Source organism: Mustela lutreola, chromosome 12 (genome assembly GCF_030435805.1).
Source record: "Mustela lutreola isolate mMusLut2 chromosome 12, mMusLut2.pri, whole genome shotgun sequence".
NCBI classification, from domain to species: domain Eukaryota; kingdom Metazoa; phylum Chordata; class Mammalia; order Carnivora; family Mustelidae; genus Mustela; species Mustela lutreola.
This window is the reverse complement of record NC_081301.1, coordinates 51,310,434-51,336,323: the sequence shown is the minus strand read 5'-3', so window position 1 is coordinate 51,336,323 and position 25,890 is coordinate 51,310,434. Positions and strand designations below refer to the sequence as shown.

Genomic DNA, 25,890 nt, shown 5'->3' with positions numbered 1-25,890 from the left:
GTCTCCCCCCTAGAACCACACACCAGTTGAGGATCAGATGGATTAGCACAAACAAAGGTGTTGTCTTATGCCAAAGGAATCTTGAGCTAAAGTCTCCTGCATTTTTATTGACCTGGGTCTTGGGGGAGAAGGAAGGGAGAAGGTAAAAGAGGAAAAGAACTGAGTACTGAGTCAGATAGATGAAAGAAAAATGTTACCTCCACCTTAGCCACCAAATAAGGAGTTCTTGGCAGAGGCACTTGAAGAAGGCCTCAGCCAAAGGGCTGGCAGTAAGGAGGTCTTCACATGGAGTCCTATTGGAGGCTCTTAGGCTAGGAACACAGATATGCATAAGAATGTGGTTGGCCGGAGGGAACTTGAGCCCTTAACTGTAACTCCCTTCAGGGACCATAGTCCATTAGCTGTGTACCAGGTCCGGTTGGGGAGGTCAACTTCCATCATGGGGCATACCAGGTAAAGCATATAATACCTATGGTCAGGCCTGAAAAATCAGTTAAAAGATGAGGTTTGGAGCAGGAATCCTTGCATGAGTATGTTCGTAAAAACACTGTTCATGGTGTTCTTCATTGAAAACTGAAGGCCTGTTGGGAAAACGCACTCACAAACAACAGCAAGCCTGTTTTGTTTTGTTTTTTTCCTTTTTGTATGTGGGTGTGTGGATTGGCGTAAGCAGTTCTCCTTGCTGTGGATCATCTAATCCAGCTCTTTCTCAGGCTGCAGGTAGAATTTACTCTGCTCCACGTGTCTATTTCTGGGCTACAAAGGGACAAGTATGAACATACAGAACTTCTTAAGCCTAGATTTGAAACTGACATATCATAACTTCTATCCATATTCTTTGGCTAAAATAAGTCATTTTATTAAATACAGCTAGCAACAATTCATATGTCTTTATCTGTATGAGTTTCTGTGGTGGGTTGGGGGCATATTTCAGACTAGGCCCTCACCCATAAATTTTCTGGAAGTCCTGTTGTCCAGCTGCAAGTATCTACTAAGCGTCACATTATTACTTTCAAAGATTGTTAGGAACAGGCGTGACAGTCACACATAGAGGCTTAATGTCAATATCTTGGATTTGGCCTTTCCTGCCAGTGTGTCTGTGTTATCTCCTTTGATATGGTGAGAAACACTTTCATTTCCAACCCTGAAAGTACTGGAACGTATGTACTTCTCTCTATGCCTGTGGCTGCTCCTTTCTGAGCTCAGTTCTTTCCTCTAGAACCTAGTCAAATGCAGCCAGTAACAATCACCCCATTCGACCCTGGAACTTCCTCACTCATTGTTACAAATTTATCAGCTACATTTATTGTCTTCCATGTTATGTCAGATGGGAGTTTGCCAAATGTTTGCCACTGTGTAACACAGGTCGCCATTTTCACAGCTCCTGGAACATTCTTTGGCACCAACCACCCAGCCCCCAAATCAATGCCACATCATTTAGGTTTTTATTATAGCCGTGCTCAGTTATCATTACCAATTTCTGTACCTGACAGCTTTAGCTATTGTATAAAGAACCACAAAATCTCAATGACTTGCAATAATATACGTTATTTTTTTGCTGATGGTTTCTGTGGATCAGCTGGCGCAGATGTGCTTCAGGCTGCATTTCTGTGATTGTCTGGAGCATATTGGGCTCACTTAAGTCCACCATGTCTCAGGCCCAGTGACTATGTGGGCATATTCTTTTCAAAGCAGATACTGGAAATTTCCATGGGGAGAGGGGAAATACCTAAGTTCTAGGTTTATAACACTCTTACGTATACCCACATTCCTTTGGTCAAAGCATCTCATACGGCCAAGCTCAGCATCAGTGGAGTGGGAATCTGTACTCCACCCATGAAGGCAGAGGAGAGTAGAGTAAGGATTTGCTGACTAATAATCTACCATAGTGTGATATCAGAGTATAAACCAAAAGCATTTGCTGTTTTTCGAGTACCTACAGCTCAAAATACTGCGGCGGCATATTTTAGGGTGGGATTTCCTATAACTCCTCATAATGAGAAAAGATTTTTAAAAATAACTTGAGAAAATAGCTAGAAGAATCTACCAGGAGGGGAAAAGGTTGCAGAAGAATTAAATTTGCTCAGGTAATTTAAGAGAATTAAGAGAAAAGAAAAACAGAGAAGGAAAGATAAGTATAAACTATTATAAATAAGCAATGTTAAAAGAAAGTGGAGGAAGAACTTAAAAGATTTTAAGAACTTAAAAGAAATTAAAAGAAAGAGGAAGAACCTCCTGGGAAGGAATATAAATCAGAATGAATTTTTATAGTAAAAATAAAAGTAAGGCATTTAAAACTAAAACATTAAAAATAAATCTTGAATGGGAGGAGAATCAAGGGGCGGGCCTGTTTCTTGCTGCCCTCCATCACTTGAGCCTAGCTACTTGAGTATTCTTTGAAAACCTGTGAAGGTAAGAAACTAAAGTTTTCAAAAGAAAATCACAAGTGAGCATGGTCAACCCATCCACCAGTGGACTTTTGCATACACCCAGCAACACAAAACAACAATCAAATCCATTTTTAAATCAGTCTTCAGCATTTATTTTATTGGAGTTATTTTGCTATTTTTAGTATCCTATGCTCTTTGAGCATAGAAATAGTTACTTATTTTTAAGAGTAAATATTTCACTTAGAACTATAGTAGATATTTAAATGACTTGAACAGCTGAATTGTATTTGCATATTATTTCTATATTGCTGAAAGAGTGTTGTAAATGAATTCAGCACCATGGTGTTAGGGGACTAGAAAAAGAAACTTGGGAACCAATAGATTATTATCAAGGTAAAGGTACATATTCCCCAGGTGGCAAATTCTACCTATTCTAGCTTTTATTATCCTTAGGATAGTGTTCTATTTATTTCATGAGTGCAGAAGTTTTAATTGGATATGTCATGTTTCAAAGACAAAAGAAATGCCTAATTCACTCTAACAAACTTGTTAGTCACTGTTTATACCAAGAGGATTTCTACTCTACAGAGAATAATATTGTTTTCTTTTTCCTTTGTTGATAAATCAAAGTTTTACACTGACCTACAGCAGCCAAGCATACTTTAAAGCAAAATCACCTCAGTCTAACACAGATATGTATCCTTTTAGCTTTATGTATTCTTTTTTTGCCCTTCTTTTGATTCCTTAAGAAATGCTGTATCCTAAAACTAATTCAGTAAGAAAATACTAAATTTGTCACAATAATTATTTGATTAGAAGACATTTATTTATAACTTCTAATGTATTTAAATTTTGCTAGTATTAACTGAAATTTTACGATTTTTTTCCCTTTAATTTTGATACGTTGCTTGTATATTTTTGCTTGGTTGAAAAGGTTTTGGTGGTCACTGGCATGGTCAGTATAGGAATTACTTAAAGAAATAATTTCACCTCTTATCTGGGTTTCTATGTGTTGTAAAGTGACAGTTTTTCTGGAAGTGTGATTTTTAAGGTTTACTCTGCCCGGTGCATGATCTTTTACATGAAAAAAAGGTGGTGGTAGGGGCTGTTACAGTTTCAATCCACCCTAATTCGGTTAGTGTTTGCTTTGTTCAGCAATCACTCTGATCCTCCTGGCAGGGAACAAGATCCAGAGAACAAAACTGGTAGTGACTGTATAGATAAGAAGGCAGTGAATTTTGCTTTTAAGGCAAAGGGGGAATAGTCTACAAAAGAATGAAAATAGGAATAAAAGTGTAGCATTGTTAACCTGAAGATCTGTTGTACCTTTGAAAATCTTACACTGGGGAAAAAAAAAGACACTACAAAGGTACATAATTATGTGATTGAAAATCTTGGAAAAGGTCACCATTTAGTTCTCAGCCAAATAGTCAGCAATAAAATAGACTAGATTATTCATAATTGAGAAACTTAGAACCCTTTTCCTTAAAACGACAGGCCAGTTTTTCAGCAGTATATGAGGTACCATAATATATTATTTATTCTCTCGCAGAACAACTCTGTAGATACGGTGAAGATGATGGGGTCAAGAAGAGTACTCCAGAGAAGAATGGGAAAGAAATGTCAGAGCAGACATTGCAGAAGGTAGTCTAATCTTTAAGATATTGAGCTGAGGGAGTTAAATCTGAATTTTAACATAAAGGATTGTATTTTAAAACGAAGTCTCATGAACTTATACCTTGTGTGAATCCTTAATTTAAATTCATAATTCAAAATCATTTGCTTGCCAAAATGGGTTAAAAAAAAATCAATGTTAGTGAAATAAATGTGGAAAACACTTGTGCTTCTGTTGACATAGATTAAAAATATCTTCAGAGATGAAATGAAGGACATGACAATGGAAATTATAAAAATTTATACTATATGTGCTTATTAGTTATAAATTAACAGTTTCATTTTAAAATGGGACATGATGAGACTCTGTTATACTTCAAAAAGCATATAGATTTGCAGTATTTGAACTATTAAAACTGAGCATAGTTTTAGCTTCAGCGAAGTAAAATGATAATATGTTTGTAATTTAATTTTAAAGTTACAAATATACATGACTTATCTCATTTTAGATAGAAATTTATGTCCATATAATTTAGGATCACTCTCCCTGTTTTAACAGAACTACTCATATAAACCCTGCAGTCACTTTATATCATCCTATAATTAATAATAAGATGTTCTTTAAAAATATTAACATCTATTTTTATAATTTTATACTTAATTCATATTTTTTATATGTAAATACAAGACCCATTAAGTTGACTTGATTTCATTTTAGCACTCATTATTATTGTTACAAAGAAAATTTTTTTTAAGGATTATTCTATGCCTGGTTATCATTTGCTATGCTGGATACTCAGATAAAGCTGGAAATACACAAATATATAAACATATATAAACAAAAATATTAATGTGACTACTTACATTTCTTGCATCTGTGACTTGACTTATAGGAAATCTAGTGACTTACAACAGATGATGTCATCTCTTCTACTTCTAACACTTGCCCAATGTCAGGTAACAAAGGCTGTCATCTCATAATTACTGAATAACACATAACAGCTTAATACAACATACAGAATAAGAAATACTCACAGTCATTTATCTTAAGGCAAAATGAGTAATTGAAATAATATATGCATTATCAGCTGAAATGTCAAACAGTTCGCATTAGCTTATCTTCTTTGTTTCACAGTGACATTTTTGTTTGCTGGGGTTTCTATAATTTTTCTCTCTATGACTACATAATACCATACTACTACCTACTATTTCCTTAGGGTAGAAACCCTAAAGAAATCCATTATTTCATTCCAGCTGCCATAAATGGCTACTATCATAGTCCTGAAAAGCCAAGAGGAATTATTTGCATTGGACTATCACTAATTTGTCACCTTTAAAAAATATTAACCTAATGCAGTTGTACAAGTCATGATTTAACCTTTTGAAGTTGGGTTTCCTCATTTTAAAAGGATGTATTGTAAAACTCATACAAAATAGGTTTAAAAGATAGCAACAACATGAAGACAATGTTTATATAGTAGAAATAAAACATACAAAATTATTTCTAATAATATATTAACATTTCACACTGTTACGGCATGAATGGTGTAAATTGAGTCCCCTCTCACCCAGTTTTATTATGTCAAAGTCCTAATTCCCAGTATCTTCAGAATGTGACAGTATTTGGAGATGAGGTCTTCGAAGAGTTCATTAAATTAAAATGAGATTGTTGGGGTTTAAACTACCCACTCTGTGGTATTTTCTGAAGCAGCACTAGCAAACTATTACAGACACTTTGCAAAGCCAAGTGTTTTATTTCAGTTTAGAAAGGGGCCATCTTTTTTGGTAAATTATTTAAATGATCAGTACTGGAGGAAAAGTATGCACTTGAGTTGACTTACAGACAAACCAAATGCCTTTAAAAAAATCCCTTGACTTTCTTTCTCAAATATATATTGAAATTTTGCTCTTTGTTTCTGGAGGCTTAACATCAGTTTAACAGTAATTTTTAAGAGTATGCCTTGAATGACATCTTAAAGATCTTTTATTTTTATTTATTTGACAGGGAGAGAGATTACAAGTAGGCAAAGAGGCAGGAGGGGGTAGGGGGGAGCTGGGTCCCCACTGAGCAGAGAGCCCGATGCCGGGCTCGATCCCATTACCCTGAGATCATGACCTGAGCCCAAGGCAGAGGCTTAACCCACTGAGCCACCCAGACACCCCTTGAATGACATTTTAATATATGTTATAGGCTTTCCTTTTCTCAAGTTTTTAGAAGTAGTGTCTCTGGGAGCACTTGGGTGACTCAGACATTGAGCATCTGCCTTTAGCTCAGGTCATGATCCCAGGGTCCTGGAAATGAGCCCTGAATCAGGCTGTCTGCTCAGTGACTTAGCCCTGTCACTCTTCCTCTGTGCTGGCTTGCTCTCTCTCTCTCGAATAAATAAAATCTTAAAAAAAAAAAAAAAAGTAGTGTCTCTGTTTTATTACTTTTCCTCCATTTTCAACTTAAAAGCAAATAATTTTGACCAGTTTTTACGATTAAACATGGATTCACATTAGGCAGTTAACAGACTTAAACATTTTAAATGTAACAGTCTTTAAAATGACATTTTTCCAGTGGTACATAAAATTGTCGTGAGTTGCATCCAAATTTATTGGATTTTAGGGGTGCCTGCATGGCTCAGTAGGTTAAAGCATCTGCTTTCAGCTTAGGTCGTGATCCCAGGGTCCTGGGATCCAGCCTTGCATCAGACTGTCTGCTCAGCAGGGAGCCTGCTCCCCCATCCTCCGCCCGCCTCTTGTGATCTCTGTCTGTCAAATAAATAAATAAATAAATAAATAAATAACAAAATCCTTAACATAAATAAATAAATAAATAAATAAATGGATTTTAGTCAAAAGAAAAAGATAATCCTAATTTCCAGAATTGAAATCTCATATTCAAGATGTTTGTTACATTTGTTTTTAACATGTTGATTTACTGGCTAATTCAGCAGTATTTAGTGCAAGTAATTATATTTTAGCTAAGGTAATTTTATTAAGTATCTGTTGTGATTAATAATAATAGAGACAATAATGATGATGGTGATGGTAGTGATAAACTGTTTTGACCTGGCTGTCTACCAGGAACTATTGTGTGTGATCATATTTAATACTTAAAATCTGCAAGATAAATATTACTATTCCCATTTCACAAATAGGGAACTTTAAAATAGGTTAAATATTTTACCAGGTTAAGATAACCTGAACTGGAAGTAAGATAAAAACCAGAACAAAATTTAATTTCCCCAAGACCACACTGTTCCTTAATACTTTTATATCAACATTCAATTTTTTTAAAAAAAGGTAATTTCTTATTTTCACAAGATAGATTTAAAAAAAATACAGTCTACTCTGCTTACTCCATCATGGAATCTAACATGCTAAAATATTTAAAAATATACACATGAAAAGTATATTGTTTGTAGTTATTAAAACCACTAAGAAACTGCAGAGTTTATAAAAAAGTGATACTTCTTATTTTGTAGTATTTTTTATTAAATAGAGAATTAAATTTGGCATAGAATAATTTTGAAAAAGTAAATGGTTTTCAGCCACAGTTCATATGTTCTTGAACACTTACTTTTTGTCACATTATCCAGCTCTTCAATAAAGTATTTGCACTGTAAAGGACCAATACAATTTCTCTTACAGAAGTACAGAGGTCTGTAATAGTCTGGTATAAACTCTTCCATATACCTCTGTTCTGGCTCAAGAGTAAGCCTTATAAAGAAACAGGTCTAACAGTAGGTGAATATATCATACTGTGGAATCACAAATTTAAATTAGATGAGATCCTTAATATTTGTTTTGGGAAATATCCATGTCCTGAATCAGGATAACCTATTGGTGAAGCTTACTGAATTAAATGAAGGAGGCTGACCTCACAAGAAGAATAGGGGATGTGGAAGGATAGATAAATCAGAAATGACTGAAAATCATATCTAGGAAACAACTTATATCTTCACCACCATAACTCAGTCCAGTAAGATTCATCTTGTAGATTTCTGGAATATTTTAAGTTAATGGTTGTCAGTACATCAAGTATGTTTATCCTTTGAAGAATTGTTTTAAAAGTAAAAATTAGTCCATATGATGTTCCAGTCATTTAGGTTTCTTGCTTGACCCCAGTTCTTTGTTCCTTTCCATGCATATCTGGGTAACTTTTCCCATATGGCTTGTAGAATAGTGGGAGGGGCACAAAATCTTAAATTTGAATCCCATTTTGAAGCAGGAAATGTTTACCTCTTTGTACTACTTAAGTTTTCAGAGTCTCTATTTTCTTCTCTGGGAAGATAATTATTGGCTCTACCCACTTCACATGGTTTCGAGATGATCAGGAGAGATCATCTTTATGAAACCATCTTGTAAATGGTAAACTGTACTTTACAAATAATAATGATTATTTTTCAAGATTTCAATTGAAATCAACTCCCCCTTGAAATTTTCATACTCATGGCTTAGAATTAATTGCTCTGTCCTTTTGCCCAGACTTCTGGCACTTAGATCCTATCTTTTATCAGATTTATTTCTGCAAGTGCCTTTTTTTCCAAATAGTTTTTAAAATTTTTTAAGGTAAAATAATGTATGTTTTCATTTCTGTGTCCTACAGTGTGAACAATGCTTATTGAAATAAGTGAATGCCATCTTGGAATAATTTTAATTTTAAGTTGTTAACTTTTTTTCAGTAAATATTTCTTTATTATATAAATTAAGGACCTCATGACTACTAAAATTACATCTTTCTAATTTAGAATAAAGCAGCCTTGGTAGATTATATTTTATATAGGTAATCATTTTTTTCACGTGATTGTTAGATATTGAAGAAAATTGTTATTAAAGTTTTTCTGTGCATCTATTTTTAGACTTTTTGTCTAAGTTGCTTTTCTCTAAAAATATTTCTCACAATAAATAGACTATATAGCCAAAGCACTTACCTCAGAAAACTCTGCAAAGTTTATTAGCATACTTAGTTCTCTATCACTTTGTGTAGAATTTTAACTTCTTTTACCATCTGTCCTTTATTCAACAGATGTATTATTGCATTTTGTAATGTATTTATCTACACCACCTTAGATTTATTTAGAAATTAAGTACTTTAGATTTATTTTGTCCTTGTGCTAAGTGTAATTTTACTTTCATAAATTAGAAATGATAAAAAAAATATACAGCAGATTATGGTTTGGGGCTTTTAAAAGAATAAATCAAACTCTTCTGTTTAGGTTATTGAATTGGAAGATCGGCTAAAATCCTATGAGAAAGGGTCAAGAAAAATAAAAGAAGGGAATAAAAAATTAATGAAAGAAAATGACTTCCTGAAATCCCTCTTAAAACAGCAACAAGAAGATTCAGAGGGCAGAGAAAAAGAACTAGAACAGCTGCAAAGGGGGAGTAAAGAAGTAGAAAAAGATAAAGCTGAACTTCAGGTAAAAATTGGTGAACTGGAGAGAGAAGTCACTTCCCTAAGGAGACAAGTGGCTGAAGCTAATGGATTGAGAAATGAAAATGAAGAACAGATGAATTCAGTGGAGAAATTGCAGCATTCAGTATCAGCAGACAAAGCTAAATCTGAGATGGCCGCCGCCGAAGTGAGGTCTGGACAATATGACTGTAAGACAACAACGACCAAGGTTAAATTGAAAGCCGGGAAGAAAAAGGGCTCTGTGGGTCGTTACCACACTGTTCTCAATCACTCCATCAAGGTTATGAGCAGTGTGTTTGAGAACCTCAACAAGGACGGCTGGGAGGATGTGAGTGAGAGCAGGTAAGGCTCTCATTAGCTTAGCTCTGTGGTGGGGACACTGTGCATATGTAAAGCACCAGCAAATGGAGATTGAATTTCAACTACTGTCGATTTGGTATTCAGAAAAAATACTGTCAGATCCTTTGAAATATCTTGGGAGGTCTTGTTCTGAGCTTATTGACTGAAATTTGCATGCAAAATTAGCCACAACTGCATGAGTATTTGAATAGGTGCCAGGAAACCCAAAAGAAGGCAATGCTTGATTTCTTCCAGTGATGCTATTTTCATGCAGTCATGAGGCTTGAAATTGACAGTTTGGCAGGTTGATTTAATTTGCTGGCCCTTTGCATATTCACCACTGACAGCTAAGGATTCCCAGGCAAGCCTACTAAGTCGGTTTAGTTATCTTGTGACATGCCAACCTGGGAGGAGAAACATTTTTCCCCCTTAATTTAGTTAGATAAATTTTGAATGACCCATTTCAGCTTGTTACCAGATGTCTACAAGCTGTTTAACATCCTTTAAATTAAGAACCATCTTCACTAATTATTTCATGTATGTATTTATGCAAAGTCATTGTACTAACTTTAATTGAATGGTGGTTAAAAATTAGTTCTTTAAAGGTAAAGCTCTGTAAATTCCTAGCCCTAAGTTATATAACACCTAGTGAATAGCAACATGGGAATAGTAAAAATCTGTAACACTTCTTTTCCTTACCCCTGGCTATACAGTCGTATACATACTTGAAGCACATAGGTAAAACCACAAAGGCAAATGGATAGCAGAACACATCTTTTGTGGGAAGTTTACTGTTGTCAGAATTGCTAACAATTTGAACAATTTTCCATAATTCTGTCTTGTTTTATAATGGCATGTATTTTCCCAAGTTTTTTGGTTTGTTTTTTTGTTGTTTTGTTTTTAAACCCCCAAAGAGAACTGTTTTAGATTTGGGATATCCCTAGATAGTGTAGGGGCCGAAGAGTTTTCCTTCCTTCCCCTTGAGGTTCCTTGACTGGTTTAATAATGAAATTGATATAAGACAGATTAACAGGAGGAAAACAAAGAGAAGTTCAATCACATGCGTACCTCCTTCCTACATGGGAGAGACCCAAGAAAACTGAGTAAGTCCTCCAAATGGCCAAAACCTTCTCCTTAAATACAGTTTTCAGATGAAGACAAAAGAAGGTGGGGTCAGCGATTCAGTTATGGGAGGTTATCAGGAAAAGTACAGTAAATAAGGGGGAAGATTATTATGCAGATTTAAGTCCTTGTCTTCTTCATGACAAAAATTTTTAGAAACTTAGAGTCGTCCATTTCTTAGAATTTTTAGAAACTTAGAGTCATCCGTTTCTTCCTGGCACAAGGACGGCAGCACACCTCCAAGTGGAGACAACAACGTATGCATGTAACTGTCTCTTACAAAAAGGTAATGTCTACTTGATTTCCAGAACTTGTTCTGTGTTTGCAGTTTCTTAAAGGTAATTCTTATGCCCAACAGACATATTTTGGGGTGGCAAACTCTGCCCCTGTAATCCCACCTTTGAAACTTCCCGGAGAAGTTTCACAGGCCAGAGGCTAAGCTGATAGATTGCTCTGGATCTCAAGGAACCAGTCTCTGTTCTGAGGATAGGTCAGTTTAGTTAAACAGTTGTGTATTATTTTAGGAGATTGGTCTTACAGGTGGGCTCCCACAGTTAGACCTATTTTGTGTGAAAAATCAGTCATTTAAAAACGCATTCCTTTGGAAGCAAAATTAAAACAAAAGTTAATGATTAGAGCAGACTATAAACCCAGTCTGAGTCTGAGGTCAGACAATAGAAAGAAGACATTTCTAGGCAGAGGAGCTGAAGCATCTTCTGCAGTTTAAATAAGTCTGATGATGTCTTTGGTTGTTTAGTTGCCCACACAGCAACAGGCATGAAGATTATCAAAACACAAGCTTTTGTGGTGGTTGCTTTGATGTTTATATCAAGTGACCTAGCTTTAGTTTGCAGGACTTATGGAGGAAAGGCAGCTTTCCTTTCCTTTCAGTGATTCCAAGTCAAAAGTATAAACATTAGTTTGGAGAGTCATAGCCAAATATTTGAGGAAACCAAAAGAATTCAGGGTTCAGTATAGTTTATAGACAACAAACCCTTGAGACAATAAGAACTAGAATCTAATATCCACAAAGGTAGGTTATTGAAATATAATTAAGCTCTTTCAAATCACCCTAATTTCCACTAAAGGTAACCAAAATAAGCCCAATTTCAATAAACTTGGCGTGGTTATTTACATAAGTCCAGCAAAGAATAGTGGTTGACCATATAGCTCTTCTTAAATCTGCTTTACTGGAATTTTTCATAAGGGGTTTCAGATTGAAATTTCAAAGCTTCTCAAGACCAAGATTCCAGTCCAATGATTTGCCACCAGACTTGCCTGCAATAGCTGTAGATTTGGGTAAATTTCTCTCTTCTTGAGGTCCCCAAAATGTCCTGAGGTTTCTTCACCTGCCAAGAAGTGACCTTCCTTACCAGGAAAAGCTGCTGGGGTACCAGGCTGTTTTCCTAAAAAGTTTTATTGGTTCCATAAAGTCATCTTAGTTCCTAAAAGCTGTCTGGTCATAATCTGAGTCTATGCAAGCTTCTCTAAGATAGGACATGCCACTCAAAACCTTGGTAATATACCCAATATTCCCAATTCTGTCATGTTACAAGAGAACAGATTCTTGCTGAACTTATGCCAAAAAAAAAAAAAAAAAAGATTTCCATGAAAATATAAGAATATTTACTAAGAGTTTCCAAATTCTGGAAGGATTACCTAGGGAGAAAAAGATAAATGTTTCCATCTGTTTACAAAAGGCACATTTTACCAAATTGTTGTAAGTCATTGTTAGTTTAAGAGAAGAGGTTTTCTTAAATCTAGAAGAATAAAACATTAAAAACATTAATGATAAAACAAAGTCACAAAAATTATAATCATTATCATCAGTTCATTAAGTCCCATGTTACTAATTTTTAATTCTGCTAGAATCAGTTTTTCTATTAGTTCTGGAAACTCTTACCCAGTTCAGTTTTATGATCTTAAAGTTATAAGAAATGGGTATTTTAGAATATTTTCCATGAGTCTTCTTGGAGATGAAGCATTTTCCAAATATTACTGCTAAAGTTTAAGAGTAGGGGCACCTGGATGGCTCAGTTAGCTATGTGTTCAACTCTTTTGTGTGTGTATGTATGTTCACTCTTGATTTCAGCTTAGGTCATGATCTCATGGTCAAGACATCAGGTTCTTCACTGGGCATGGAGCCTCCCTTAAGATTCTCTCTCCCTCTTCCTCTACCCCTCCCCCTTTCCATAAGCTTGTGGTCACTCTTTCTTTAAAAACCAACAAACAAACCATTAAAATTTCAGAGTAAAACAAGAATTGTGTAAAATGACAGAATTAAAAATGGCCATGGTTAACCATCTGCTGAGAGTTCATTACAATGCAATTGGCAAGGAAATGTTATTTCTGTGGTATATGTACTTCAGGATAATAACTAGAACTGTAAGTGATAACATTATACCAGGACAAGTCAGAGTTTTAGGAATTTCATGCAAATTCCAGAACACTTAAATTGATACTTTTATCTACAAAAATATAATCAAATAAGTTTAGCATCACATTTTTTACAATATTTCTCATGTAACTTAATGAACTAAATCAACCTAATTAGGTTAGTAACTTTTGAGATATTCCAGGGATCGTGTTTAGTATCTTAGAATTTCTTCTGGGTCAGAGACTTCATTTAGAATTTGATTTTGGGAAGTTTGTCAAAAATATCGAAAGGTTTTGGACAGTTGACTAAATAGGATCATAGTTTACCATGAGCTAATACTTAGTTACCTATTTAACCAACACTATAAAGACTTCACAGGCAAATACAGAAGCTTACACAGTGCTCATCAAAACTTAGCCATTTTTATATCAAAAGGACTAGACTTACATAAGTAATAAAAAACTTGATTATAAAAATAATGAAGCACAGGGAATTATTTTGATTTAAAAAAAAACAAAATCTTTGCTTTCAGGGTACATTATTTTAAAAGGTAAAGAACATTTCATTGTCTCTTACCAAGAATATACCAATAGTCAGAAAATGTCCTTTTACCAGAGACAAAATCAAACTGAAAAGTTATAGTAGCTTACTTCTGATATTAAAGTTCACTCAATGAAATTAATTCCAATCTTAGCCAGTCCTAGCCATGCATTAGTTCCTTTTTAAGGATTCCCTTCTTTCCCATTTATAATTAATTGGTTTTACTTTGGGACATACTTTCTTTCCTTCAACAAAATGCATTTCTATTCCATGCATTAGTTCCTTTTTAAAGATTCCCTTCTTTCCCATTTATAATTAATTGGTTTTACTTTGGGACATACTTTCTTTCCTTCAACAAAATGCATTTCTATTCCATATACCTTTTTTTACTGAAAACACACATCCTACTTATCTTGCATTCAGAAAAGATTATTATTTCTAGTAGTTTTAGTTACATTTACTAATTAGAATTCTTAACCCTTAAAAACCTTAATTTCAGATCCTGGGTAGCTCAGTTGTTGAGCAACTGCCTTCAGCTCCGATTGTGATCCTGGGGTCCAGGATTGAGTCCCGTATTGGGCTCCCTGCACAGTGGGGAGTCTGCTTCTTCCCCCGATCCTCCACCCCCCCTTTGCTCTTTCTCTCTCTCTCTCTCTCTCTCTCAAGTAAAATATTAAAAAAGAACCTTAATTTCTAGTGAAAACTAAGTAAGCAATTGTGAACTGTGTTATACCAGCATTCTTTAGATTGCCAAATTTATACTTATATTCCATAATTTATACAAACATATGCCCCTCCCCTTTTAAAAATAGTGCATTCTTTCAGTATGATACATGACATGCTTACCAACAGATTCAAATAATTGTTTAATTGCTGTGTAATATGAAGCTGAAAGTAGATAAGCTTATGTTCAGTAATTATTTTATCTTATTTGGAAATGATCTAGATGGTGAGTTCACCACCACTGAATTTAACTTAGCTAAACTTTAAAGTTTCAACTTAACAAAGGTATTTGGAAAACTATGTTTTAAGTATATATACTATAAAATATAATTTCCATTAAAAAGTTTATATAAGGGGCGCCTGGGTGGCTCAGTGGATTAAGCCGCTGCCTTTGGCTCGGGTCATGATCTCCGTGTCCTGGGATCGAGCCCCGCATCGGGCTCTCTACTCAGCAGGGACCCTGCTTCTCTCTCTCTCTCTCTCTGCCTGACTTTCTGCCTACTTGTGATCTCTCTCTCTGTGTCAAATAAATAAATAAAATCTAAAAAAAAAAAAAAAGTTTATATAAACGCTTTTAACCCACTAACAACTGTCTGAATCACTCACTTCCAACAATTGTGTTTAGACTACCCATGAAAACTTCATGAGACATTAGACACAGCCAGCCATCATCCCAAGTTTTTTTTTTTCTTGCTGACAAATTTTCTAAGAGATGCAACATGAAATTACTTGATTAGTAAACCCAGGCAGAATAAAAGTTGTATTTCTGCATTATATTCAGTGTTGGTAATGCTAATATATTAGAATTTTGATTATACCAATGAACTTAACTAGTTTTTATTTACCAAAGATTATTCCAGGTCATGTGAACTTGAAACACATTTGGCTCCATTTTTGTTACATTTCTGAGAATTCAGTTTATGTGTATGTTTAATTTTCCTTATGTGAATTAAATAGAAGTCTTTCACAAATTAATTTTGGTAATACCATCTGGAGGCAGAAAAATATCACATATCTACAGTGTATGTATACAGACACACAGTGTTAGCTGGGAGATGTATGATAATGTACTAGTAAAAGAAGAGTAGGAATGAGTGAAGTTTCTTTTCAGATGACTTGTTTGTATTTACTAATATTTGTGGAGAAGACGCATGTTTTTTCATTTGCCTAAATTTCTTTTTTTTTTTTTTAAGATTTTATTTATTTATTTGACAGATAGAGATCACAAGTAGACAGACAGGCAGGCAGAGAGAGAGAGGAGGAAGCAGGCTCCCCGCTGAGCAGAGAGCTTGATGCATGGGCTAGATCCCAGAACCTTGAGATCATGACCTGAGCGGAAGTCAGAGGCTTAACCCACTGAGCCACCCAGGTGCCCCATCATTTGCCTAAATTTCAAATGAGCTTTCCCCCTTTTGCTCTAGTTTGATAAGACTTACCTCCATGAAATGTGTAAAATATTTGCATCTCAGAGGTATGGGGAAGGAATGCAGGTTCCTCTAAAAAGAACTTTGCTTTCCTAAGGCCAATATTTACCAGCTTTTTGAAACAAATAGGGAAAGTTTAGGGAATAGTAAAAAGGGTTGGTGGACCTTGAATTGTTTCTGGAGCCATACCTATGGTCCTGTAAAGACTAGATATGTAAAACAAGGATAGCTGTCTTCAGTTCCTCAAAGAATTGGGTTGCTGGGAAATGATATCAAAGAACTGTCACAAATATCTAGCTATGTTGAAATGTTCTTCTTTCCTTTGGGTACATTTAGCTTAGGAGAAGCGCTAAACAAAATACAACAAAACAAAAACCAAGTCCTATCAGGCAGTGCATATCAGCCTTGTTCATAAATTTAGTCTGACTGGTAGATTTCCATCTAATTTTCTACCTTTTTAATCTATCCACTAATTGCAGGAGATAATCCACTTTAAAAACTTTTTTTTAAAAAAGTTTGCCTAAATTTCACAAAGACAGAGATCACAGGTAGGCGGGGGGGGGGGGGGGGGTGGCTCCCTGCCGAGCAGAGAGGCCAATGTGGGGCTCTCTATCCCAGGACCCTGAGATCATGACCTGAGCCGAAGGTGCCCCAACTTAAAAAAACTTTTGATGATCCTTCCTTAGTTTAATAAATTCTTTAACTTGGCTCTTAGGTCATCCTTTGGCCGAGGAGTGAAAGACAGCTGAGGAGCATTGCCCCCAGTCTTGAGTGGTTATTGTGAAGGTAATCTCTTTAGACTGGAAAAGCAGTTCAGACGGAAATTTAGTAAAACATGAGAATTCAGATAAAGAATCATAGAGGGAAGCAGTAGGAATCATACCAGCCTTAATAACAACTTTTGTTTTAAGCAAAAACAAAATCAAAAGCAAAAAATAAAATTGGGTCTTTAGTTTTTCAGTTGTCCAATTTTCCAAATATCCACCTCACTTTTCTTTTTTGATGAGAAACTCCTCCAAAAAATTTGCATTTTAAAGAATAGCTCTTAGGTCCTATAGATGATGGGGGCAGAAAACTTATATCACAAAGGCATAGAAAAAATAAGTTTTTTCCAAGATGGAGTTTTGATGGTATATTTGCCTATTATTAGAGGTTCAGGGTAATTTAAATTGTTCTTTTTTTTCTCAAGTGCAGGACAATTCTGTTTCCAGTGCCTCAATATCTACAAGCAGTCTGAGATTGAATAGGTGAGGCCTGAGGATTGGTAAAGATGGGTGACCTCCAAATTGTTTTTAGAACCACATTTCAGGTTTTGTAGAGATTTGCAGAGAGGTGGGGCGGGTTTAGACAAGGGTCCCGGATATCCAAAGGATCTTCTTCAGGGACAGGGCGTTGGAGATAAATAGGTGTGGAGGAGAATAGAATCTACATTAGATATGGATCCTATTTTTTCTTCTGAATATAATTTCTGTTATTTCATATTGTCAAGGGAGTCCTTAGAGCTAGCTGTTTCTTAAGTACAAACTTACTTGCCTCTGTTAGGATTACCTTGATTTTATAAAAATTCCAAAGCTCAGGGGTGCCTGGGTGGCTCAGTGGGTTAAAGCCTCTGCCTTCAGCTCAGCTCATGATCCCAGGGTCCTGGGATTGAGCCCCATGGTGGGCTCTCTGCTCAGCAGGGAGCCTGTTTCCTCCCCTCTCTCTGCTTGCCTCTCTGCGTAGTTGTGATCTCTCTGTCAAATAAATAAATAAAATCTTTAAAAGAAAAAAAATTTCCAAAGCTCAGACTTTGGGATCTCCCGATTGGATGGGGGCCACCAAATGTGGAGCCAAGTGACACCTGCAGTGAAAGAATTCATCTGAGGCAGAACAAAAGGGAAAGAAATAATAACCTGGAGGGAGTTGTGAGCAGGGCTGTGGAGGAGAGACTGTCTGGCTTGAGGCAGTTGGTGGGGAGCTGTAGTTAAGTGGGGAAGGTGAGGAAGTATGGGAACATATGGAATTTAACTTTCCTGGTACTGTGTCTGAATGTAGGTCATCCTTGGTCAGCTAGGACTTATATGGATATTTTGAGGTGGGTTGCCTAATAGGCCTGTTTGTATTCAGCCACGGGGTTGCTGTGGGCCCTTCTACCTTCGTCAGTTTTCCATTGTTCAAGTTGAGTGCCTATAGGTGGCCTTTACACAGACCACACCCCAGAACAATTAAATCTTAACTTCTGTGGTGGGATACAAGCTTCACGATTTTTTGAAGCTCTCCAACTAATTCCAATAAGTAGACTAGTTTGGGAACCATTGTTCTAAATGATCAATGGGTCAAGTCCCTTGTCTTCAGGCAGGTAATAAAAACTTAAAAACAGGGCACCTGGAAAGCTCAGTCACTTAAGTGTCTTCCTTTGGCTCAGGTCATGACCCCGGGGTCCTGGAATCAAGTTCCGCATCAGGCTCCTTGCTCAGTGGAGAGTCTGCTTATTGCTCTTCCTTTGCGCACCCCCATCACCCCGCTCGTGATCTCTCTTTTTCTCTCTCCAATAAATAAATAAAATCTTTTAAAAAAAATTGATGAAGGTGAGGAAGAAGGACCAAATCTGTATTCCCATTTCTTTTTTACTTTTTGTAAGGGTTTCTTCCTCATTCTCAAAAGCCATTAGAGATAAAATCCTCCTTAGCTTAAAACTCACTAAGCATTTATCTATGTCTTCAAGGAAATTCTAGTTTCAGCTACTAATTATGTCTCAGCCGGTGATCTTTCCACTCTTCATAATAGAAGTGCTGGGGTTTACTCATGTGTGAGTATATATATACACGAATAAATACATGAAAGCTAAGTAACACAGTCAATTCTAATTTCATCACATTAGTGCTTGTGCAGATGGTCACATATTTTGGGAGATGTATCACAGTATCTCTTAAAACACAAGATTGTCATTTAAGTTGCTTAGCGGTGAAACTTGATTTTATACTGTGACGATTAAGTGTTACATTTCCTGCCTGACAGAACATTCTCAGGAATCACTCAGCTGCAAAAAAATTCTCAAACAATTAGAAATCCCACAGGGGAGCCTCAGGACTTTAGAACATTCTATTTCTTTTAGCTTTTCATAGTCTGAAATATAAGAAATGTACTTGGAAAACAGAAAAATAGAACCTTGTCCTTTATATATGTATATAAAATACTATATCATATAATTATTAGCTTATTAACATTTATATATTTATGAATGTTCATTTCTCATAGTTGAACAGCATTATAAAGACATGCTGTCAAATGACAAAAATAATACAATTTCGTAACAAGTTTGAAGTCCTTTATTCAAGAGAAAACAGTCCATGGACTGGGGGAGTATTGTGCCTAGCAAGCTATGGCACACTCTTCCTAAGGATTTTGGGAAAGAGGGAGTTTTATAGAAGTAGTGCAGGGGCACCTGGGTGGCTCAGTTAGTTAAGTATCTGCTGTGGGCTCAGGTCATGATCCTGGAGTCCTGGGATCGAGATCCGTGTCGGACTCCCTGCTCAGCGGGAGCCTGCTTCTCCCTTTGTCCCTCCCTCAAATAAATAAATAAAATCTTAAAAAAAAAAAGAAGTAGTAGTAGTGCAGAAAACAGGGCATGGTTAGCTTGAGGTCAGGGATTATTTTTTTTATAAGGCCAATATGTCCTGTTGTCTAGGGTAGGGTAAGTTGGCTAAAGTTGTGTTGGAGGGTAGTTTCCTTGATGGTAAGGTATTTACCATAAGGGCAGCAGACTTAAGTCAGATTTCTGATGTGGGCCAGGCCATTGGCACAGCCTGCATTCTGTGGGTGTTGATACAAAAATGCATTTTATCAATGCTCATTCAGAGATGAGTGTTCATCAGAAAGAGTTGTTAATATCTTGAGAAAGAAAAGCAGGATTTCAGCAAAGCATGTTGGTCAAATTTGTGAATAAAATGATGTTGAAAGGTATAGAAAATACTTTATAAAATTGAATAAAAATCCCCGAAGATAGCAATAGATTGGGAAGATAGAGTAATGTGGAAGACTGCAAGGTCCGTTACTTAGCTGGAAACTGCCAATTGCTCAATGATACAGTGTGAAAAATATAAGACTTTGCAAGAGTATACATACAAATATTGTAAGAGGTTTTTAATTAAATCTCGTATGAGTCTACAGTACAATATACATGTCAGAAAAGCTTGCATAATTTTAGTTTGCATCTACCAGGAGTTCTACTAAGGAATTCACATAGTATACTTGGAATATGAAATTGAATTCTGGACATAACGCTCCATGAAGATAAGGCGGAGCATATTCAAGAGTGACCAGGGTGGAAAAGCATCTCAAAAGCACACATAATAGGAATATTTGAATAAGCTAGGGATGTTTTTCTTGAGATGTTTTAAGCATCAAATGACCGTATCAAAATAGTTAAGAGATCATCCATATGGAAAAGGGATTGTACTTATTTGTATGTTCTACTCAACCTCAACACTTTTATTTTCCTTCCATTAATACCAGCTGTTAACATAATATAGATTTTACTTATTTTTCTTGTTATCTGAACTCACCCCATTAGGATGAAAGGTACATAAGGGCAGGGATTTTTATCTCCTTTATTCACTTGCTACTTTGTCCTTTATGCCTGGAAAAGTACCTGGCATATAATTGGAGCTTACCAGGCATTTTTCAGAATTGAATGGACATAGGAGATGGAACTGGGATCAGCCTCAGAAATTCAGAGATTGTCCCAGACGAAGGGAAAATTTTTCTGTCGGAATTGTTAAAGCTTTCTGCCCTATCTCAGAAAGTTGTAAGTGCTTCCACCCCTGGCATTGTTAAAACATGTGCTTCCTGAGTTAACACTTGGTAGAAATACTACAGAAGTGGTATTACTAGGCATTTGATACTGGGTATTCTAATTTCTTGATGAGATTTCACAATTTTGGAAACTTTTTTTTAACATTTAGTTTCTTTTCATCTGGGTGACAAGTAACTATGACATTGAACTATTTTTCAATAGGCATACTCTTTTTCTTTGATGGATACACTTTTCAAATATGGTGCACATAAGGGAATTATAACAAAGAGGACATTTGGTTGTGAAAAAAAGCAGGACCCCTGATACAATATAACATTTATCAGATGAAGAAACACTGTCCAGAGACAGTAAGTAACTGAAAGAGCCATATAGCCAGAACTCAAGTCCCAGGCCAGTGCTTGCTTACTGAGTCTGCTAATTTTACTGCAGTAATAGGTCTCCACTTAACTGATGCTCAAATTTCAGTCACCAATGTAGATGCCCCATCAGGCTAAAGAAGTCCTACTTGTACTTGCTTATTCATCTTAATAAGTTAGAGGCCATGTATGGAATCCACAGAAATAATAGACTGTACAACATATTTAGACTGATTTTCTTACCATGGAAAACCAATAAATGCTCAGATTAAACTTATAGCTTTATAGGCAGTATGTGCTATAATGGTTTTTGATCTTGAACTTAAAAGAGGTACATTTAACAACTCTTCTTCCTGAATTTTATGTTCCATTTTTTTCTAAAAGCAGTGATTCTGAAGGACAGACCTCTCAAGATTTAGGAACAATTATTGTAGAAACATCCCAGAAGATAAGTCCTATAGAGGATGGAAGAGACCAGAAAGAGGGTGACCAAACGGAAGACAGCCAAATGCAAGGAAAAGAAATGGTACGAATTTATTCAAATACAGATGGCAAGACCCCAAAGGTATATGACACAGTGTTACTTAATTATAAGCTATGTTTTTAATTTTATCTTGTGCTTTATAACTTAAATTTCATGACCAGTGATTTAATCTGAATCCTTAGAAAATGTTTTTCTTTGAAATATATAGTGGAAATACTCAACTTTTTAATAATTTTTAAGTATCAATTTGTTACAAACTTGTATAGTTGAAAATGGAAATAGATATTATTTTCCTAAATATGAATCTTAAGGTATGTATATCTTAGCCAAAAAAAAAATAGGTGATAATTAGCTTATTAGGTTTTAGATTATGTTACCTAAAAGAAAATATCAATAAATTAGACTTAATTAAAATTAAGAAATTTTGGTCTTGGAAGGCCCACTTTTTTTTTTTTTTTTTTAAGATTTTATTTATTTAGTTGTCAGAGAGAGAGAGAGGAGCGAGAGTGAGCACAAGAAGACAGAGTGGTTGGCAGAGGCAGAGGGAGAAGCAGGCTCCGTGCAGAGCAAGGAGCCCGATGTGGGACTCGATCCCAGGACGCTGGGATCATGACCTGAGCCGAAGGCAGCTGCTTAACCAGCTGAGCCACCCAGGCGTCCCGGAAGGCCCACTTTTGAGGATAAAAAGATATGCCATACAATGCAGGAAGTGTTACAAACCGTGTATATGATAAAGGACCCAGATTTTGAATATTTAAAGATTTTGTCAAAACTCATTGGTAGACATTCAAATAATCTAGTTAGAAGATGGAGTAAAAAACATGAACAGACATTTCATTGAGAAGATAAATGGAAGGCAAATAAATACACGTAAAGATTTCCAACATTACTAACCATTACGGAAATGCAGATTAAGACCCTATTGGGATACTTATCTTTTGAAACAGCTAAAATGAAGAAGAGTGAGAATACCAAATGCTGACGAGGATGCAGAGAGAGTGGATCTCACATATAATGTTAGTGTGAATATAAAGTGGCAGGGCACTCTGGGAAACAGTTGGCAGTTTCTTTTTTTTTTTTTTTTTTTTTTTTTTTAGATTTTTATTTCTTTATTTGACAGAGAGAGATCACAAGTAGATGGAGAGGCAGGCAGAGAGAGAGAGAGAGAGAGAGAGAGAAGCAGGTTCCCTGCCAAGCAGAGAACCCGACGTGGGACTCGATCCCAGGACCCTGAGATCATGACCTGAGCCAAAGGCAGCGGCTTAACCCACTGAGCCACCCAGGCGCCCCCAGTTGGCAGTTTCTTAAAAAAAAAAAAAAGGATGAGGTGCCTAGGTGGCTTAGCTGGTTAATCACCTGCTTTTGGCTCAGGTCATGATCCCAGGGTCCTAGGATCGAGTCCCACATCAGGCTTTGTGCTCAGTGGGGTCTGCTTCTCTCCCTCTGCTCCTCCCCACTGTGCTCTCTCTCTCTAACAAATAGACTCTTAAAAAAAAAAGGGACACCTGAGTGGCTCAGTCAGTTAAGCATCTGCCTTCCCTCTGGTCACAATCCTGGAGTCCTGGAATCATGTACCACATCGGGCTGCTTCTCCCTTTGCCTACCACTCTGCCTGCTGTCCTCTCTATCTCTCTCTGACAACTAAATAAAATCTTTAAAAAAAAAAAAAAAAAGGAACTAATCATACATTTATCAAACAACCCAACTATTTGCCTCTTCGACACTTATCCCAGAAAAATGGAAATTTGTGTTTACCCAAAAAAACCTGTACATGAATGGGCATAACAACTTTATTTCTAATAGCTGAAAACTGGCAACAACCAGAATGTCCTTCAATAGCTGAACGGTTAAACTGTGATACATCCGTTCCATGTAATATTATGCAGGGAGGGAAAAAAAAAAAGAGAGAGAGAATGACAAGCTATTTGTACACACTATATTCTACATTCTACAATTTCTCATCTTGAGTTGGGGGCTTAGGCCATCTTTCATTGCCTTTTATGTTTTTTGTTGCTATATACGTGAAATTTCAAGTTCAAAGATTATTGATTGTCATATATTTTCCTGGCCACTTTGTTGGTTGCATGTGTTTTAGGATTCCTATTCCTATATTCCTAACTTGTGACATCAGAATGTCTTTAACATTTTGCCATGTTAAAAAAAAAAAAACAAACTTTAAGTGTGCTAATTTCAATGTTTAAGATTTTCCTGAACTTCTTTGCGGGCATCTGAGTAGCTCAGTCACTTGAAAGTCAGACTCTTGGTTTTGACTCAGTTATGATCTCATGATGGTGAGCCTCAGGCTCCACACTCAGCTTAGAGTCTGCTTAAGACTCTCTCTCTGTCTGTTCCTCTGCCCCTCCGCCCCACTTGTGTGTGTGCTCTCTCTCTCTCTTTAAATATATAAAATCTTAAAAAAAATTTTTTCTGTATATCTAGTCAGAAATAATCCTGGAAATGGAAGCCCAATTATTTTTATCTTAGGTCCAGATAATTTGATACCAAGCCTGGTGACTAATACTGGTTTTGTTTGGGACATTTTTATAGTGCTTAGTACATCACTGGCACTTGAATCTTCATAAAACAATGAAACATTTATTTTTTTTTAAGATTTTATTTATTTATTTGACAGACAGAGATCACAAGTAGGCAGAGAGGCAGGCAGAAAGAGAGGAGGAAGCAGGCTCCCTGCTGAGCAGAGAGCCCAATATGCAGCTCGATCCCAGGACTCTGGGATCATGACCTGAGCCAAAGGCAGAGGCTTTAACCCACTGAGCCACCCAGGCACCCCAACAATGAAACATATAAAAAAATCTATCTTATATACTGACTCTAAAGAAGTTCAAATGAAGTATTTGAAAAATATTTTGAGGAATGAAGTAATAACAGGACTTACTGAAACCGTATGGTACTTTATATATTTTCAGTATATATACATATATATGTGTGTGTGTATATGTGTATATATATATATGTATATATATAGTGATATATAGAGCCATAAGTTATTTAATATTCTTATTTTATTTTTATTGATTTTATTATATTTCCTCATAGATCTTTAAACTGTCCGTAGGTTAAATTTCTACCACTTTTGGATTGATTTTTGTATTTGTGTGTTGTGCCTCCTAGATCAACTTCTTTTTTTTCTAGTTCAACTTTAATGCACATATTATGTTAATTTATGAGTTCTTGGTATCAGTTATAGAATTTTACTGTTTAAATTTTTTAGCCTGCATAGATAAATATATTTTTAGGTAAAGAAATAATATGATTTATTATGTTCATTCACTTGAAGTTATTTTTGAGTAATAATCTAATTTTTATAAAACCTTCAAATTTAGAATTATTTTCATTACAAGAATGCCAAAAAAACAACTTTTCAAAAGAAGAATGGTAATATACAAAAGAGTTCACATACAACAGTTCCTATCAGAGGTAAGAATGTATATGAAATTAACAATGTCTTTTTAATTTATTGTGTTTTTAAAAAAAATATTACAAACATTATTTTTATAGTTAACAGAGAAAAGTGGAAAAATATAACTGTCCAGAAATCAAGTAGCAATATTATTTTATTACGAGAACGTATTGTATCCTTACAACAACAAAACAGTGTACTTCAGAATGCCAAAAAAACAGCAGAATTGTCTGTCAAAGAATATAAAGAAATCAATGAAAAACTCCTTCAGCAACAGCAAGTGTCTGATCAACGATATCAAATGAGCAGACAGACAATAAAGGTAAAGAAACTTTAAAAATTAATTATAATAGTCTCTATTATAAGGGTGGATATTTTGTTTTACATGTGTTGTTCTGTTCATATTTGTGTTTTTTATTGGGGTATAACTTGGATTTTAAGAATAGGCTTCATAAATGCATTTAGGTTGTCCATTTGCCCATGTCTAAAACTTTGAATTTTTCATTATAATCAAATTATTTAAATAGTAATTGCCGCTGTTCCTCTTTGCAAATACTAGTATAACATGTGAGGATTTTAACATAAATATCTATTTTAATGTGCTCCTATAACTTATCTATGCTTTTGTTAAACTCAGGTGAATTGAGTTTTCTCTAGCAGTTTTTAGATACATTATAACATTGCTGGTTATCATAATTTAATTTTAAAGCAAATGAAAATGAAAGATTGTTCTTTACATTTCTATTCTTAAAGGTATTTGCTTATAAAAAATAATGATTTGTTGAAAATTTGTCTTATACAGAAGAATTCATAATTTTAGAAAATAATTTTTTTAAAAGATTTTATTTATTTATTTGACAGAGAGAGATCACAGTAGGCAGAGAGGCAGGCAGAGAGAGAG

The 25,890-nt window shown here is 35.5% G+C and overlaps 1 protein-coding gene across 8 annotated transcripts in view; it reads left to right on the top strand.

The window, feature by feature from the left end:
• The window catches only part of CNTLN (centlein), a 309,757-nt gene that overhangs the window by 206,714 nt on the left and 77,153 nt on the right, over positions 1 to 25,890 (top strand). For 6 of the 8 annotated variants that reach the window (XR_009346344.1, XM_059141989.1, XM_059141990.1 and 3 more), the window contains 5 exons: positions 3,943 to 4,034; positions 9,209 to 9,750; positions 21,469 to 21,649; positions 24,913 to 25,006; positions 25,088 to 25,311. Coding sequence is in view for 7 of the 8 variants with exons in the window: in XM_059141989.1 (XP_058997972.1) it covers positions 3,943 to 4,034; positions 9,209 to 9,750; positions 21,469 to 21,649; positions 24,913 to 25,006; positions 25,088 to 25,311 (1,133 nt within the window). In the remaining variant the exon portion in view is untranslated. The remainder of the gene's footprint in view (positions 1 to 3,942; positions 4,035 to 9,208; positions 9,751 to 21,468; positions 21,650 to 24,912; positions 25,007 to 25,087; positions 25,312 to 25,890) is intronic. The other 2 variants (XM_059141988.1, XM_059141987.1) reach the window with 2 other exon arrangements.